Raw genomic sequence first — 18,213 nt, 5'->3', positions numbered from 1 at the left:
ATTTATTTATTTATTTTTTTTTTTTGGCTAGGCTGGTGGCCCACAACCCCAGCAATCCTTCTGTCTTCATCCAAGCCCACACTGGGGTTACAGCACTAATAACCACGCCTGCCTTTTTTACATGGGTGCTGGGGGTTTGAACTCAGGCTCTGATACAAGAAACTGGTGACAATATCTGATAACTCCTCCTGGGGCCCAAGGCCTCCAGATTCCAGAGCTTTTCCCTTTGAGATGATCAGATCCCCCAAGTCAGGGGTCAGCCATGTTTCCTAGCCCCTGGGGAGAGACAGTATTTAGTCTCTGTGGGCCACTAGGTTCTGATGCAACCCTTCAATGCTGTGGTCGGAGCACTCAGGAGCAGTCACACTCAGCTTATGGACATTAAACATGAACATTTATCATGTGTCACAAAATATTATCATTTTGATTTCCCTTTCTGACACTTTAAAGGTATAGAAACAGTTCCTAGTTTGTAAGCTACACAAAACCAAGCAGTGGCTATAGCTGGCTTGCAGGTGACAGTTTTCCAGCTCTGAAGTACTTAGAACTCTTGCAGCCAAACATAGATGGTCCTAGCCTTTCACAACTCATGGCTTCTCCTGCAAGTCAGGCAGGGTGACAACAGCCGTACGCTCCCCCACAGTAGCCACTCTTTGGCTTTACCTGCTCTTCAGTAGCAGTAGAGAAACTCCCTCTCCTCCACCTACCCAGCTACAAACTAGGCCCAGTGTGTTCCCCACCATTCTCTCCCAGCTCTGTTCATCCAGGCTTTGCCAAGGTACCCAGGCATCTACCATCTGGGGCAAGCCTCACAACTCCGTTTCTACTCAATTCTCAATCCTGATATTAGATTTCCAGGGATAGGCTCTTCTTTATAAAGGGAGACTTCCTGTGTGAGCAAGGCTTCAATGAGGCCAGCCTTTGCTGGTGAAATTCTGGAGCAGGGCAGTTATAAGCTGGGCTTAAGGTAGGGAGACGGCAGGGACCAAAGGAAGGGGCTAGCAGAGAGGTGGGCTGCTGGGAGGAGACCATACAGGGTGAGTCTCTACTCACATGGGCACCATACGAGTAGAAGGAGGGATAACCTGCCCAAGAATGGAAAGAGTGCTATTAGCAGGTATCTTGCCTGACTGAGAGGTCACAAAATCGTGTACCTCCTATACTTGGGACATAGGCTGCAGGAAGATGACTTCATGGTCACCCTCGGCTACATAATGAGTTGGAGGCCAGCCAGGGGATGCACGAGACCTTACCTCAAACAAAACCACACTAACCCAGGGGCTTAGCTCCCAGCGTGCCCTTCTAACGCAGCCCCATGAGCTCAGGTCCTTTTTCCATTCACTTGACCAACACCAACACCGATGCCCTTAAGAACAGAGGGGCAAGAAGAGGGTTTCCTGGCCTAACCTATGGCACAGGAGACTTCGCACACATCTGTCCACAAACACGCACACAGAACTGCACCCGAGTGCGGAATGCCACGTGCCTCCCTGGAATGTGGATGCGCGCTGTTCAGGGCATCTGGACCTGTAGTTGTTGGGAAGGGCAGGCTGTCCGACGTGAGGTGACTGTGAGAAGAGCAAGGCATGGGGGGCCAGGCAAGGGCGAGGGCCAGTGTTCCCAGGGGAGGTGTTATTGATAAAACGAGACTTGTCCCACAGCCTCCTTTACCCAGGTTACCTCCCACAGAGCTGGTGGCTTCACCCAAAATTGGTGGTAGATGGCAAAGGTCACAGGGAGGTCCTAACTACACAGGTCCCCTTGCTGTTGCTGGAAGGCCCCATTAGAACATTTGCAAATTGGACATGGTGGAACAGTGTGCCTGTGACCTAGCACTCAGGGTGCAGAAAGGAGGAAGAGGAGATAGGCTACCCTACATGGGCCTGCCTCCAAAGAGAGATAAAAAAGAACAAATGTCACTTGCTAATTGACCAATAGTCCATTTTCTTTCTTATTTTCCACAAAAACCCATGTAGGAATGACTATAACCCCGCCCCACTATCATGAACCTATCAAGTTCTCAGAAGTGAGAAAAAGGGCAAGCCTTTGAGGTTTCTGTTCCCTTCCCTGTCCAGGTCCACTGTCTTAGCATGTGAGCCTTTCAGTCTGAACAAGAAAACTATTCATCCCCTACAGAGCCAACGGGAAGGAAGCCACTTCCTGGTCAGGCCATGGCATCTCCATCCCAGGCTGGGAGAACGGAATTGATAAAGGCCCATTGTGATAGTCTCACAAACCCAGAGGCCACCAGAGGGGTTAAGAAGGCTCTTAGCAGCTCTTGAACATTTGTAAAAAGATTTATTCTGCAGAAGTGAAGGCAGAGAGGCCCCAAGGTTGCCACTGGGATGTACCTCTGCCATCCATGACAGGGAGACCAACATCGAAGCCAGCAGGGGCCCAGCCTGCCCATCACCCCATGGCTGACCCGAGGCAGGAGGGATACAGTCACCAACAGGCAGCTTTACAGTCCAGACTCCCGGACACCTGGAAGCGAAACCCAATCCCCTGCCAAATACAGGAAACACAAGGGTCCTTAAAAGGGCCTGAGGGAGAGAGAAGTCTCCTGCCTCCTCCTCCCAAGGGTGTTCAAAGTAATGAATGGCAGGAAAAGGAGACCAGGGTAGAGTGGACGCTGGTCTGGAACTTATTAGAAATTAGGCTCTTTCTGCTTCAGTCTTCAGTGTGCTTGAGTCAGGCACCTCATCATTTGCAGGCCTCCCAGTCTTACAAGCAATGTATAAGCAGGAAGAGATAGGAGGCCCGAGGCTGTAGGGACACCCAGGCACACACAGATGCTTCAGAGTCTGTGTAGGTCTAATGAAAGGTGTATGAAGAATAATAGTTTTGGGAGATCTCAACCTTTAGCTCCACCCCAAATCTGTCCTGCTGTTCAGCCTGGCCCTGTGGGAGACCAATTTAGACAGAGGCTTAGAGCCTTTCTAAGGGTCCCTGTGAGGCCAGGAGAAAGTGCTTCCGCCTTGGTCCTAAAGACATGAAGTTGGTACTGGTCTTTTCTCAGTCCTAGGTCAGCTCTCAATCCACAATCTAAATGCATGTATTTTGTACTCCTCAGATGCCAAGAGACATCTCAGGAGTGTCCACCAGCCAAAGAGAAGCAGAATAACCCACTGCAGAGAATTCAAGCACCTGATGTGTAGAAGCAGAGGACAGGAGAGATGTGCTCTGATCGTTTGATACCATCTGCATCCCTCCTGCCGGGGAGAACTGACCAACTCTGGTGGGCAGAGCAACCCTGTTTATAATGATATTAAAACACAGAAGATGGCTGGAGAGATGGCTCAGCGGTTAGAGCACCGACTGCTCTTCCAGAGTTCAATTCCCAGGAACCACATGGTGGCTCACAACCATCTGTAATGGGATCTGATGCCCCTCTTCTGGCGTGTCTGAAGAGAATGACAGTGTACCCATATATATATAATAGATAAATAAATCTTACACACACACCAAAAAACAAACAAAGAAAAACCACGCAAAAACACAGAAGAAAATTAACCTCTTTCCCTACCTCACTTTCTGTGAACTCATTTCTTGAAAAACTCACCCAACTTTGGTTCACTTGAGGATGGAGTAGGATCTACCTCACACAGCTAAGCATTTCCTAAAAACAAAGCATTTCAGTCTTGCTGGACACCCCTCCCCACCTAGTGACACAAACATGCATATGCACTCACAACTGCTGGGACACTGTTCTGATCCTCTCGCTCTCGAAAATTGAAAACAAACCCCCGAATGCAGCTGGAAGGTCTGGGTGTCATTTATTGACAGCAGCTTACACTGTGTTTTCTTTCCTTGATTGCTTCCTTCGGAGCACTGGCCCACAGCCCTTGGGAAGTAAGGGCGATCTCTGAGAGAGGGAGCAGGAAGGCAGGCGCACGTGTCCTCGGCAGGTGTCCTCACCCCGGCAGGATGTGATCCTTCAAGCTGGAATCCCATTGGGTATTTGAGTGACTAATGTCGGGGGTGGAGAGGAAGTCTTCCACAGGACTCACATCTCTGTCCAGGCCATTTGTCCTATCCAAGTCCATCCAAGTTTTAGGACTCTGCTGTGGCAGCAAAATTAGGCCCACCCACTGTGATGGGCAGATTCTTCACTCTGTGCCCCGGTCGAGCACACCTGCTTCCTTCCGCTGGTCACAATTAAGAGGGAAGGCCTTACAGTTAAGACAGACCACTTCCTCTGGCCCTCCCCAGTCGCATCTGTCCAGGTTCGAATGGCTGGAAAAACTGAGGTCTTGCCTTTTGGTAGTGTGTGTACCATGGTCTTTAAATCTTCAATGTATGGCAGAACGGAGGCTCTAGGCCTGCTCGAGCTGCCAGCTGTCTCCCCATCCACCACACACACTGCCCTGCCTTTCTCTGCCAACTGCCAGCACCTAGGGCGGAAGGAGGGCCAGTCTGCATAGGCACTTGGCAATTCTGGATATGAAAGTGGGTAAAAGGTGTAACAATAAAAGCTTCACTTGATAATTAGAGATCTGAAGTGATTTTACCTTTATTTCCTTCACTTTAAGCCAATCATTCAATTTCACAGTGATTTCTGGGGTGGGGCAGAAGGAAGGCATCATCCAGAATGATGGAGGCCGTGGCCTGCCTCACTGGGGAAGCTGGAGGAGCACGGACTGCCCTGCTGGCAGGTAGGTGATGTTCCGAGAGCGGGAGAGCTGGTAGGCAATGTCCTCAGCAGCTTCCAGCTTCCGCAGCTCAATCAGGCCGTCACCTGCTGTGGCCAGCGAGTTGGCGATCAGCTCAGCTGCCTTGGAGTCCCCCTCAGCAGAGATGATGGCTGCCTTCTTCTGCTGTTCAGCCTACAGGAAAGGAGGGAGAATGGGATTACTCCATAGCACTCACATCAAGCCATGGCCTAACCAGGAGTAAGCCAGGCCCCCTCAGAGGGCCCTCAAGGTCCCTAACGATAGGGTCAAAATTGTCCCCAGCCCTCCTCCTCCCCTTCATGCTCATGTGTCATGCATGTCACACTATAGGACGTGCTTCTCTTGGCTGTATGGACATGACCACTGTACTCTGGGAAACAGAAAAGGAAAGCTGGAGCTGAATCAATCTTCAGGCCCCTGTCTTTCCTTCCAGCGCCAAGTCAGAGTAACTTCTGTCAAAGCCAGGGTGTGCATCCCGGTGTGGTGTCTAACAACTGTAATTTTAGCGCTAACATGGTGATGGCAGACGGGACGCTCACTGCAAGTCTGAAGCAAGCCTGGTTTGCACAGAACATTTTAGGTCAGCCAAGGCTATAAACAAAAAACTCAAAACACAGGCAAACAAAAACTCCAAAACAACCCTAGCAGGGCTGGCTGGTTGTAGCCCAGCGACAATCTCCTAGGGAGTGACCTGTGGCTCCACAAATAAGCAAATTAAGTGCCCAGAAAGCAGTATGCTCCAGTGACTACCCTTTGTAGTCACCCATGGAAAACACTGACTCCAGCATGTGCCCAAAGATGTCCCTGGCTCACTCTACCAAGGCCAGCAGAGTCACATCTATCAGGATGTATGACTTTCAAAGTGTGGGATGAGAGTTTGCCCACACAGTCTTCCCTCCCATCTTCCATTTCGGTGCTAAACAGGATTCAAGCATCTAGTGCATGCTGGGTAAACACTGTCACCGAGCTGCGTCTTTACTGCTCATTTCAAAACATTAAGCTGTCTGCTCAACAAATGTTTACTTCACACCCAGCCTCACCCAGCACACTAAACCTGTTACAGGTTCGGAGCCACAACAGACACAAAGGGAAACACAATGCTGCCTAATTAGGGCATGTGCTCGCTATGACCAAATCCCTCCGGTGCATTTTAAGGATTAAACATCCTTAGATTAGGAGACCTAGCGGCGGGAAGAGGCAGATAGCAAACAACCTTTACACACACAAGGAAGAACAGACTGCTATGCACATACATCGTGTTCCATTGCTCACTGAAACATCTGGATGGATTCAACAGAGGAAAAAACCACCAAGCACATCTGGCATGTTTGATCTCTTTTGCTGTCGGTTTCACTACGTAACCTTGGTGTAAAAGTAACTCCTCAGAGAAGCTGAGAACATGCCAGGGATAACATTTTTATGTATAGGACAGGGTTTTTGATCTTGAGAAGAAGGAAATCAGTGACCCTTCAGTGATTTAGGACCGTAACCTCATAACCCTTGACAGCTCCCAAAGACTCTGGAACTGATTGGAGGAGTAAGTTCCCCTCAACCCTCTTCTGCTTATCCCAGACAGATGACAGATGACCAATTTCTAGGCCACCCGGCAGATGGGGAAGCTAAGCACTAGGAGGGAAATGCTGTTTCTGCCATCTGGTTGAACACTCACCTTTTCCACCACAAATCTGGCTCTCTCCGCTTCCTGCTGAGCCACCTGTTTGGCTTCTACTGCCTCTGTGAACTCCTTCCCGAAGGTCAGATGTGTCTATGGGGAGAAAGTGAGTACAAGCTGAGGCAGTAATTGCTTAGACAGCACTGCTGGGAGGCCTCCCTGGCCACTGCAAGGAAGAGGCCAGGAATGGCTCTAGCAACGGCTGGAGGTACAAGAAGATGCCCTTCTATCTCAGTCCCCTTGTTCACGCTAAGTTCACACCTCTGTGTTCTTAGCTGTTCACACCGTGCTTACACATTATTCTGTCACCAACATTTCAGTCACCCCATGAGGAAAATGGCACCTGGAGCTTTGATGGGGCCCAGGGATACTAGAAGGGATCTACTCAATCAACCGACTCCCGAGAGGAAGGAACTCATGAGTTCCAAGACCTCCATCACTGACTATTGCTCTTCCAAGATCTTTTGATGCCCTGCTCCAAGACTTGGGTTGGGGGAGGCAGCTGGAAAGCTGAGCCCCTGAGAGCAAGGGATGCAGCTGGTTCCCAGGGATGGAGGAGCCCGATGTGTTCTGCTTATGGATTAACCAGCCCACTTCCTTCTCAGAGCACTTCCACCCTAGACAGGAAGGCGGAGGGTGGCGTGCAAATCATGGCATCCCTGACACATTCTGGTAAAGGTTTTAAAAGAAAGGCAGGTAAAGCCATTGGTCAGGGTAAGTGTTTGAGCTGAATTTGCATAGACCTCCCCTAATCACATAAGGAGCTGGGACTACTTGGCTGAAGCCACTGTCTCTGAGGACAGCGCAGAAGAGGGAACGGACCTTGGCACTAGCCTAGAGCAAGTCAATGTACCCAACTTTTTATTGCAAAAGAAGGCACAGGGGCTGGAGAGATAGCTCAGTGATTAAGAGCACTTGTTGCTCTTGCAGAGAGCACAGGTTTGATTCTCAGCACCCACATGGTGATTGACAAGCATCTATATAATTCTAGTTATAGGGCATCTGATGCATACACGTGGTACACTCACACACACAAACAAAACATAAACATGAGCTAAAAAAATACTAAGTCTAGGAAAAAATGCTAAAGGTGTTAGTTAATTTAGGTTCAAATGCAATTTTGTTTCATCCCCCCGCCCCCGTACTCCCTCCCAATCTCTGCTTTGTACAATACAAGCAAAATCCTGACCCCACATCTTCCTGAGTTTTCCACACTACACATATAAGTCTTTTGGGTTGTTTCTGTTCTTTTTTTTAACACAGTCTTACTCTGTAGCCCAGGTGGGCTGAACACACGGCAACTGCAGGCCTGGGCCAATATGCCAGCTAAATCTTACACTGCAGCTGCTCTACTCTGACAGATCCACTTCCGGACTCCCATTTGAAGTTTGGATTTGTAAATGCAACCCTAAGAATTGAAAAGCTAAATGTGTAATTAAAGAATACAATTTCTTTCTGAAAGGGCCAGCTGAGGGCAGCAAATTCCCCAGGAAATCTAATTTTCTTCTCACACCTCTTAGTTATGGTTTCTTGTGGTCAGCCCACATTTCCCCAGGATGGAGTATGTGGTCAGAGTAAAGAAAGATGCCAAGTTTCTCTTAGGTTTTTACTCCATGTGTTCTCACTGCCAGGGTGTTTGTGTTAACAGTGGGAGAGCCTGGAGCAACGCTCGCTGCAGAGCCAGGGACTGCAGCCTGGCATACTGCCAGAAGAGGGAGCCACATGCCCTTCCCTGGAGAGAGGAAAGAGGCCCTGCCTGGAGGGGGAGCAGAGGTTGTTCAGAGAAGGGCTGTTTGAACAGCTGTGCAGATGCTGAGGGGAAGCCTAGCCTTTCCCAGGCTGGCCATGGAGAGAACAGGAAGCACTCGCCTTGTTACCTGACAAATCACTCCAAGACCTTTCCCAGAGACTCTAGAAACACAACCCCTTCCCCTCACCTTGGACTGAAATGCTATACTTCCTATATTGCCTTCCGCTGAAGTTATGACACCCAGCTTCACATTAATGCAGAGAATATAAAGTCTCAAGAGGCTGGCTTACACCTCGGAGGTATCTCCTGCCCTCCACTCCAGGCCCAGGAACACTCACTCACTGGCACTCCATCACCTGTCACCAGAGGCTCCCAGGACCCCCTTCCCTTGTTGAGAAATCCTTGAGCTGAACCTACTCCAGAGAGGAAGACTGTCAGTCATTCCCAGGCTCCTGTGCCCAACAAAACCACTAGGAATCACTTTCTAGGGAGCTTTGGAGATAGTTCAGTGGTTAGGGACCATTGGGGCAATCAGTTAAGAGAAAAATGTGTGCAGCAAAGAAAACCTAAAGAATGCTCAATAAAAAAAGAGACCCGAGGCTATGGCTTCAGGTACTGAGATGTTTCACATTTTCAAGCCCCATATCCAGTTAAGTGGATATGAGCCCTAACCCGTGTGCCCAGAAACTAAGCCAGTCACGGAAGCAAGAGAAGCAGTCCTCTCCCTCAGCCTCCCCACGGATCTTACCAGGGACACATCATCCAGGATGAGCCCAAATGTTGCTGCTCGCTCCGTGAGGTCATCGCTCACCTGCCTAGAGACCAGCTCTCTCTGGGTAATCAATTCTCCGGCATCGAATCGAGCCTGGACACAGAGGGATGGACAGAAATCTGGTCAGGTTACTATGGAAGGAGAAACAGGCAGCACACTCACAGCTAGAACCCACTACCCCACGCTCTCCTGCTGCACTCCGTTCACTCACCACCACCGACTTGAGGATCTCTGTGGTGATGGACGGCAGCACCCGCTCATCATAGTCCTCACCAATGCTGGTGTAGATTCGAGGAAGCTGGCTGGCCACCGGCCGGAAAAGGATGCGTAGTGTGATGTTGACATTCTGCAAGTCTTAGGGTAGGGAATATATGGGAGTTAGACACAAACACCATAGGTGAACTTTTCCATGACCTTCCTACTGGAAGTCCAACTATAAGCCATATACAGAATTTCAGTTAGACCCTAGAGGAGACAGCCAGATATGTCTAGTTCCTCAGCAGAGCCCAGCACTAGAGTCAGAAACCATTAACAAGATGGGGATGCATTAGCTTTGCAGTACACCCTGAATGCCCTCTGATGGGAGCCGTTCAGACCATGTGACCAAAGAGTGTTTGGGACTGTGAACACCTTAAGACAACATATAAGCTAATGTCAAGAATTCTAGAGTGAGCCTTTCTAAGGGCTGTTGTGTGTGCTCGCATCAGGAGTCAGCAGCCCTGGGTTACTTGGATCTGGTGGAAACTTCATCCAGAGTCTGCTGACCTGGGCTATTAAGCAGGATGAATTCAAACGGCTCAGTCTCCACATGCAGGGAGGCAGTCAGCCCCAACCTACTCCTGACAATTCAGGCCTGAGTAGAGCACACAGTATGTAAGCCGCCATGAGTTGGAGTCCTGACCCACACTGTAAGTGAGAAATTCATGACTACACACAATCCTCTAAGCTCTGGAGCTGCCTGTCCCAGATTTGATCGCATGCAGGTACAAATACAACTTAGCACAGCTGTGAGACAACAGAAGAAAGTCCAAAGGCGGGAGGTTTAGAAGCAGGATTCTAAATCCAACCTTACTCTTCTCCATCACCCCCACTCCCACCTTGCATTTTCTCTTGGCAACAGGAAAGCCAGGCCCAGCATTCTGCAGGAGCAGCAGAAGGCTTTCTATCCCCCTCCTCTCTTCTCTGACCTAACTTCTCGCTCTTCAGGGTCTCCCATCAAGAGGGCAGCACTAGGGAGACAGGGCAGATTCCTCTGTGCTCCACACGCCCTTGGTCATCTTCTCACGCCATTACTGGTTCTCACGCTTGCCCCCGAGGGCTGAGGTCCTTAGTAGTTCTCTTTTTGGTCATCCCTTCAACCTGGCTCCAAGCTAGCACAGCCCAAGGAGCAAACATTTGCCCAGGAACAGCCCCAGGGCATTGAGCGCTGTGAACCACACAGGAGCTCTCTTCTTTCCACAAGTTAGCTCCCTTTACTGCCTGCACTGACTGGGGAGGGGAATGGTAAAGGCTGGTCACTTCAGGTTCAAACTAGAAATCCAGGGGCATATTTCAGACACAGGGCTATGTGGCCCAGCCAGTGAGAGAGCAGGCTGAGGTCTGCCCTGCTGGAGCAGAGACCGTGGAAAACAAGGCAAAGAGAAAGCTGTCAGCCACAAGGAAAGACAAACTGCCAAAGACTAGTTTGGACAGTCACTCTAGGGACCAAGAATAGATGGGAAGGGTCAACCACAGCAGCATAAGATGCTTTAAATTTCTTCAAAGTTAGAACAGTATGTAACTTCCCCCGTAATATTTATTTTATTTCTTTGTATGTTTTGCCTGCATGTAAGGATGAGCACCATGTGTCTGCCTACTGGAGTCCCCTGCAACTGGGGTTACAGATGGTTGTGTCACAATGTGGATGCTGAGATCTGAACCCAGGTCCTCTGAAAGAGCACCAAGTGCTCTTAACCACTGAGCTATAACTCTAGCCCTCAATATAAAACTTAGGTTAACCCTTTATAACTGTCTCTGAATCTATCCTGTGTTTACCTTTAGTATATATTTCAGTTACAAATACACACACACACACCTCTCCAGAAGAGTCACACTATGAATTCTTTTTAAAAAATGTTTTTAAATTACAATTTTTATTTACATATCTCATGTGCATGTGTGTGAGTGTACCACATTACACACGGGGAGTCAGAAGACAGCTTGCAGGACTTAGTTTTATGATTCTACAATGTGGTCTGGAGATCAAACAAGACTTGGTGAAGTACTAACTTACCAGCCTACCATTCTTTTTAAATTAATCTTTAAAATTTATTGATTTATGTAATGTACAGTGTGTGTGTGTGTGTGTGTGTGTGTGTAAAGGTCAAAGGGTGACTTGCGGGAATCTGTTCTCTTCTCCTACATTTAACCTGGGTATTGAATTCAGGTTTCAGGCTGGGCAGCTGGCATCTCTCTAACCCTTAAGCTAACATGGTGAGTTAGCAAAACAATAAATTTTGTTACATTTCTTTTCCTTTACACACACACACACACACACACACACACACACACACACACACACACACACACACACACATATATTTTAAAACAGGGACTCATATACTCATATGTAAGAGGTTAGCACCAAACTCTCTGAGCAGCTAGCGATGATCTTGAACTTCTGATCCTCCTGTTCTGCCTCCCGAATGCTGAAGTCTGAATTCAGGGACTTGAGCATGCTAGGTGCAGACTCTCCCAAATGAGCTACACCTCCAGATACACACATGGAGAGTCACTGTGCTTTGGTGCACCCCGCTCCGATGCACCAGGTATTCCTGCCCACTCCCACTAGAAATTCTTTCTCGTTCACTCTCTCTCATTCTCTCTCCCTCTCTCAGTTTGTGGAGACATGCTGTCCTGGAACTCACTCTGTAGACCAGGCTGGCCTTGAACTCACCAAGATCCACCTGATTTACCTGATTTAAGGCATGCACCATTACCCAACTTAGAAATTATTTAAGGCAGGATTTCCCTACACAGCCTTGCATGGCCTGAACTCATTAAGAAAACCAGGCTGGCCTATAATCACAGAGATCCACCTGCCTTCGTAAGTGTTGGAATTAAAGGCGTGCACCACTGTCACACAGCACAGAAATTCTTATGAGGTGACGTTTAACCTCTGTATCCTACATGAATCTAGAATAGCACAACATTTGCCTCCTTCACACGGCCATAGGCAAGACTCACCTTTGCTCCCAGTGATGACCGGTACATTCCGTGGTCGAGAGCGGCAGTCAAAGATAATTGGTTTCTGTACCCAAGGGATGAGAAAGTGAGTCCCTTCCCCTACCACAATGTCCTGTACGCCACGGAATCGGTCAAAGATGACGGCTCTGTGTCCAGCATCCACTAGGAAGGAATAATGACAGGTTAGAAAAACCCTGTCACTCTTTAACAAAGAGTCCTATCTTTTCAAGATCCTTGTCTCTTTCTGTACTTTAAAATTTGTAAAAGTTCTTTGTGTGCGCACATGTGTACACGTGTGCATGCCTCGATGCTCACATGGAGGTCGGAGGACAGCTGCAGAGGTCAGAGGTCAGGTCTCTCCTTTCACCAGCTGGGCCCCAGGAATCAAAGTCAGGCTGTCAGGCTTGACAGCAAGTGTCTTTACCCACTGAGCCACCTTGCCAATCCTTTATTTTTTTAGAAATAATTTTGTATGCCTGGGTGGGGTGGGGGTAGTGTATATGCCATGATGCATGTGTGGTTAAAGGGAAACAATTTTCTGGAGCCTGTTTGCCAAACCCCTTTTCTTGTAGTATTTGAAGAGTTTAGTCCCCCGTCCCTTTCTCTCATTTATTAGGTTTCCTCCTTCTGTGCTGTCTTCCTGAACAATCACTTCCTGTCCCATGACACCCCAGGGACTTCAGTAACAGGCTGCTCCTTAGCACCCTTTCTCCTTTAACCACCCCACCCCCAACTCCCACCAGCACAGTTCCAGGAATTGCCTCCCAAGAGTTCCATAATTCAAGATCTTCCAGAGAGGACATGTATATACTGGCTCCATTTAACCCGATGTTCCCAGATGCAGGATCCTCACTCTGGGAACCCTAAAATACAGATGTTCCCACTGCTTAGTCCGTCCATCCATCCGTCTTTCCTTGGTCTCAGGCTATAGCTCAGACTAGCCTAGGACTGAGTCTCATTGCCCCACTGCCAGCACTGGGAGCATAAGGAGGCAATCACTCTGCCCGGCTTCCTTCTGTGTTTTGTTTTTTTCCATATAAATTTTTATTATGTAGCTCTGACTGTCCTGAAACTTGTTCTGTCAAACAGGCTGGCCTGGAGCTCAAAGGTGTGCACAACTACCACCTGGCTTCGTTTTCTCTCTCTCTCTCTCTCTCTCTCTCTCTCTCTCTCTCTCTCTCTCTCTCTCTCACACACACACACACACACACACACACACACACACAGTAGGGTCTTTTATTTAAAAAAAAATTTTTTTTCAAGGTAGGTTCTTACTATGTAGCCTTGGCTATCCTGGAACTCACCATGTAGACCAAGCTAGCTCTGAACTCAAGAGATTTGCCTGCCTTTACCTTCCAAGTGCTGGAACTAATGGTATACACCACTATGGGCAGCTTGCCCAGGATCTTTCTAATAGCTGTTTCTCTAACATTTGGAGAAGATGTAGAGATGTCTTGTGAACTCAAGAAATGTAAAGATGCTGTCTGTGAGGCCTAGGAAGAGCCTCCCTCCCTCCTTCCCTCTCCTCTCACTTTTTGAGGCAAGGCCCCCCCCCCCCTCTCTCTGTTTCTTACTTGAATTTAAAATTGATCTAAAAACCTTCACTCTCAAAATAATACTCATCAAAGTCATACAGCCAAAACCAAAAGGCTTACGAGTTCAAACCAGCCTGATACAGGGGATATAGGAGACACTGTCTTAAAAACAGAACAGCTGGATGTAGCTCCGAGTTCAGTATACAGGTGCACACCTTAAACTGCAGCACTTGGTAGACAGAAGCAGGTGGATCTCTGTGAGTTCCAGACCTCCCTGACCTACAGTTTCATTCCAGTCTAGAGGTACATGGTAAAGATCTGTCTCAACACAACAAACAAAATCAACCCACCCAAAACAAATGAAACAGAAACCATACAGGAGGTATATCAAACCTGTTGCTACTGAAGGGGATCTTAGGAGAAAAACCCATTCAGCCCCATTGTTTGCCCAGTGAGAAAGCTGGGAACTAAAAGGAAGGACTAGCCAATGAGTAATAAAGTCAAAGACAACCATGCCTAGCCCTGTGCCACTATTAAATGCCTGGCAATGCAGCTCTAGAGCCATTCTCTCTGCAACTAGCTGAGCAAAACCTCTTTTCTCAGGACAAGGTCCCTCAATTTGGTCTAGAGATGTTGCCAGGTTATTTCATGCAGATAAAGAAGAGAACCAATAGAATCCTGTCAGTGCAGAGGCATCTGGGTAATAGCCCATCACTTCAAAGTGGCTAAGGGTACTAGAAACATCCAACCAGCAACTGGACAGGAGAGCTCCTCTTGAACAAAGGCTTTAAATTAGTGGCTCTAAACCTGTGGGTCACAACCACATGGTGGGGTGGGGGGAAACCTAAAGACCTTATTTACAGGAGTTGCCTATGGCTATCAGAAAACACCGATATTTACATTACAATTCATAAAATTAGCAAAATTACAGCTATAAAGTAGCAATGAAATGAACTGTGTGGTGTGGGGGACGGGGTGTCACCAGGACACAAGAAACCATTAAATGTTCCAAGCATTTGCAAGATTGAGAACCATTGCCTAAGTGATCACAGGGCCTCTGATGTCACACAACCAGTGTGTGGGGTAGCAGAAGGCTGAGCCCCTTAACCTCACACAACAGTCAGCCAGCAGCCAGCCAAATGGGCTATGCAGATCCACAGACACCATGCAGAAAGCCTCCTCAGTACCTCACCGTTATATAAAGCAGAGTTCACCACGCCTCCTGCAACTGCTAAGGCCAGGCCGAACTTTCCGATGGACTCAAACACTTTGGCAGCCATGACTCCTTCTGTTGCTTCCACTCACACCTAAACAAGGGGTAAAAAAATAAAACAACTTGACACCAAATTTTCAGTGAAAGCCCACTCCAAGGCACACAGTATTCATGTCTCAAGATGCATTTCCATGTATCTATACCTGTGGGCTCTAACTCACTCACTGAATACCCCTTAACAGTGAACATCTTGCAAAACGTTGTATCACGTTTGCTTTTGTGGATTCTTTTTTTTAGAACCATTCAAAGAAAAGAGTGTGTGACACTTGGCTCAGTGTAGGAATGATGCTTTGTACCCACCAAGAACTTAGTACCACAGAAAATCACAGTCCCATTTCCTAGATAGACAAATAGGCCACAAGAGAGACCTGTGCTACACGGGTGAAACCAACAACAAAAGGGGCAATTCCTGTTAACATTTAAGTTACACAGTCTCTGACAGCTCTGTTTAACCTTCAGTTACTTTTTGAAGGTTATTACTGCTGAGGTGCACAGAGAGGTTACACTACTATGTAGCAGAACCATGGTTAGAATGAGGAGATCGAGTTCTAGAAGGCATTGTAGAACTCCTCCCCATACCTGTTAATAGGAAAGCGGGGGCTGGCAGGGGTGCAGCGAGGCAGAGCGGTGAAGGACTGGAGGTGGGGCTGGGCAGGGTGGGAGCAAACGTAGTTGACAAACAAGAAACCATTTAGCCTTGAACTTTTTAATGCCCCGCCCCTGCGTCGCCCTTAGTACTCTCTTCAAATCCTCCCTCCCTTTTTCCAGACTTCAACTGCGAGTGTATCCCGTTTTCTCCACGCACATTTATCCTTCGTCTCTTATACCTAGTCCTTTCTATTTCTACTAGCTTCTGGATTTTTCCTCATCATGTCCCTTCTCACCGCACAATCCTAGCTCGTTCTGAACTCAGCCTTTTCCCCCTTCTCCACCAGGCATGCATCCCATGCCCTCATTGCACAAAGAAAAACAGAGGGTTACAGGAACATAGAAACAGAGGCCTGTACCGCCCCTACCACGCTTACCTGCTTTCACTCTGACCTCCACATGAATTCCCCAGTTTCACATACTGCGCGTGCGCCAGACAGCTCCTCCCTTTCTCCCGCCCTCTTCAAGATCCGATCCTTTAATTGGTGAAGCCTAGCGAAGTGCATACTGGGAAACGTGTTTTTGCAGTCTTCCACGGACTCTGTGGCTTTTACGAGATCAACTACAACTCCCAAAAGCTTATGCAGCAGCGGACTCGTTCAAGAAACCCGTTTCTGACTGGTGAAACGGATAGGATGTTGCCGCAAAGCCTTTCGGGAGTTGTAGTTTCTTGGTAATATGCACGTGCCATTCCACAAGATTTGGTGCCAGAAGCAGAAAGCAGGCTGGATCGGAAAGGAGTTGAACTTCCGCTTGGTGGTGGAAATAACAGGGTGGAGAAGGAATGGGTGGGCATTTTGGACAAAAGTGAGGTGAAATAATTCATGTTCTGAGAGACTTCTAGGAAAGCCAAGGACTGCCCTCAGGACGTGAGACGTGGTTTTCCAGAACCTTAAAAAACGGCTTAGAAAGAAGAGGAAAAGAGTCAGTCACTCAGGTCTTGCAATACTCCAGTAAAACCTCTTGATTTAGGGTCTAAATCTCTGGGCACTTAAAAAAAGTTATATTCGAGAAATTGCAAAAATGGGACAGAGACCACGTGTATAGTTTCTCAAGTTCATTTGCTGTCAACAGTTTGAGTATTTGTTGTTTTCATTGTTCAATCTCCTCGCCTCCCTCCACTTTTTTCTCCCTCCTACTATTCTGTCAGAACAAGGATATCTATCTTCTTACTTAAGTAAATATAATCCACGTCTGCATTCCAATTTTTTCATTTGAGCAAATAGTGAATTTTACAGCATTCTTCTCCACCATTCGATAAAAATCTAAAATGAAGTACTGTTTATTTTCGTGAACTTGTTGCTCCCTAAAACAAACCCATCAGAGAATATTTGTATACACAAACATACATAAAGAACATGAAAGCAAGCTAGGCGTGGTGGTGCATGCCTTTAGTCCCAACACTCAAGAGGCAGAGGCAGGTAGATTCTGAGAGTTCAAGGCCAGCCTGGTCTACATAGCAAGTTCCATGGCACCCAAGGGCTTGGGGGAATGAAGACTCAAGGAAGACTTTGGGAAGGTGGGAGAAAGGCCTGGGGAGGGTAAATAAGGTGGTGAGGTGGTGAATATAAAATTAATAAAATAAATATCAGAAAAAATAAGTGTGAATGACTTTACAAAGGCAAGAATCAATATGCAAGGAGCTTTCCTCCTAATAAACAATTAATGAACCACAGATTTTGAATCTTCATGTTTGCAAAGGTTGTTGGCTTCACAAAGGACAAGAAAGGCACAGCAAGTGAAATTGCTGAGGCAGAACATGTGCCTACGGTGCACTAGATCTTCAGTTCCAACCTCACAGCACTGTTTTCCAAAAAAAAAAAAAAAAGTACTTAGAAAATATTCAGAATGCTCAGAGGCATGGAGAGATGGCTGGTTGGTTAAAATCTCAATGTTGCTCTTCCTGGGGACCTAAGTCTGGTTCCCAGCACATGGCAGGTGACTCTCGGAGATCTAATGCCCTCTTCTCAACTCTGGAGCACCAGCACACATGTGGTGCGTGCACACACACACACATACATACACACATGCACCTTAAAAAATTCAAAATGTGGGCTGGAGAGATGGCTCAGTGGTTAGGACTGCTCTTCTAGAAGTCCTGAGTTCAATTCCCAGCAATCACATGGTGGCTCATAACCATCTGTAATGGGATCTAATGCCCTCTTCTGGTGTGTTTAAAGACAGTACAGTGTACTTATATATAATAAATAAATCTTTTTTTAAAAAATTCAGAATATATGTAAAATTAGCATTTGCTTAAAGATATTTGGCATTATACCCATTTGATGAACATTGAGTATTTATTTACTAAAGATGAATGTCTTTTTTAGCCCCATTTTTTACATCTCCATTTGTAAATAAGAAAAGGAGTCTTTTTTTTTTTTTTAATATATTCATGTGGCTAGAGAGATGACTAAGGGGTTAAGAGCACTGGTTGCTCTTCCAGAGCACTTGGGCTCAATTCCCAGCACCTACAGAACAACTTATGACTGTCTGGAACTTCATTTTTAGGAGAGCTGATGCCCTCTTATGGCCTCTGAGAATACCAGTCACACAAGTAGTACACAGACATACATGCAGGTATATACACCCATATACGGAAAATAAAAATATAGATGTTGATTTAGTCATTTGAGCATGCATGTGTGTAGTCATGTGTGACCAC

The 18,213-nt window shown here is 47.3% G+C and overlaps 1 protein-coding gene across 1 annotated transcript; it reads right to left on the bottom strand.

Moving 5' to 3' along the window:
- Positions 1 to 3,759: 3,759 nt before the first annotated feature.
- On the bottom strand, positions 3,760 to 15,976 carry PHB1 (prohibitin 1). The gene is made up of 7 exons (XM_080923547.1): positions 15,926 to 15,976; positions 14,820 to 14,934; positions 12,093 to 12,254; positions 9,079 to 9,221; positions 8,844 to 8,960; positions 6,343 to 6,438; positions 3,760 to 4,826 (listed from the first exon to the last, which is right to left on the bottom strand). The coding sequence occupies exons 2-7, from the start codon at positions 14,905 to 14,907 to the stop codon at positions 4,614 to 4,616; spliced, it is 819 nt and encodes a 272-aa protein (XP_080779673.1). The 5' UTR covers positions 14,908 to 14,934; positions 15,926 to 15,976; the 3' UTR covers positions 3,760 to 4,613.
- Between the last annotated feature and the right edge of the window lie 2,237 nt (positions 15,977 to 18,213).

Source organism: Micromys minutus (assembly GCF_963924665.1).
Source record: "Micromys minutus genome assembly, chromosome: 10".
In the NCBI taxonomy this organism is placed as follows: Eukaryota; Metazoa; Chordata; class Mammalia; order Rodentia; family Muridae; genus Micromys; species Micromys minutus.
The sequence above is the reverse complement of the archived record's forward strand: the minus strand, read 5'-3'. Positions and strand labels throughout refer to the sequence as shown.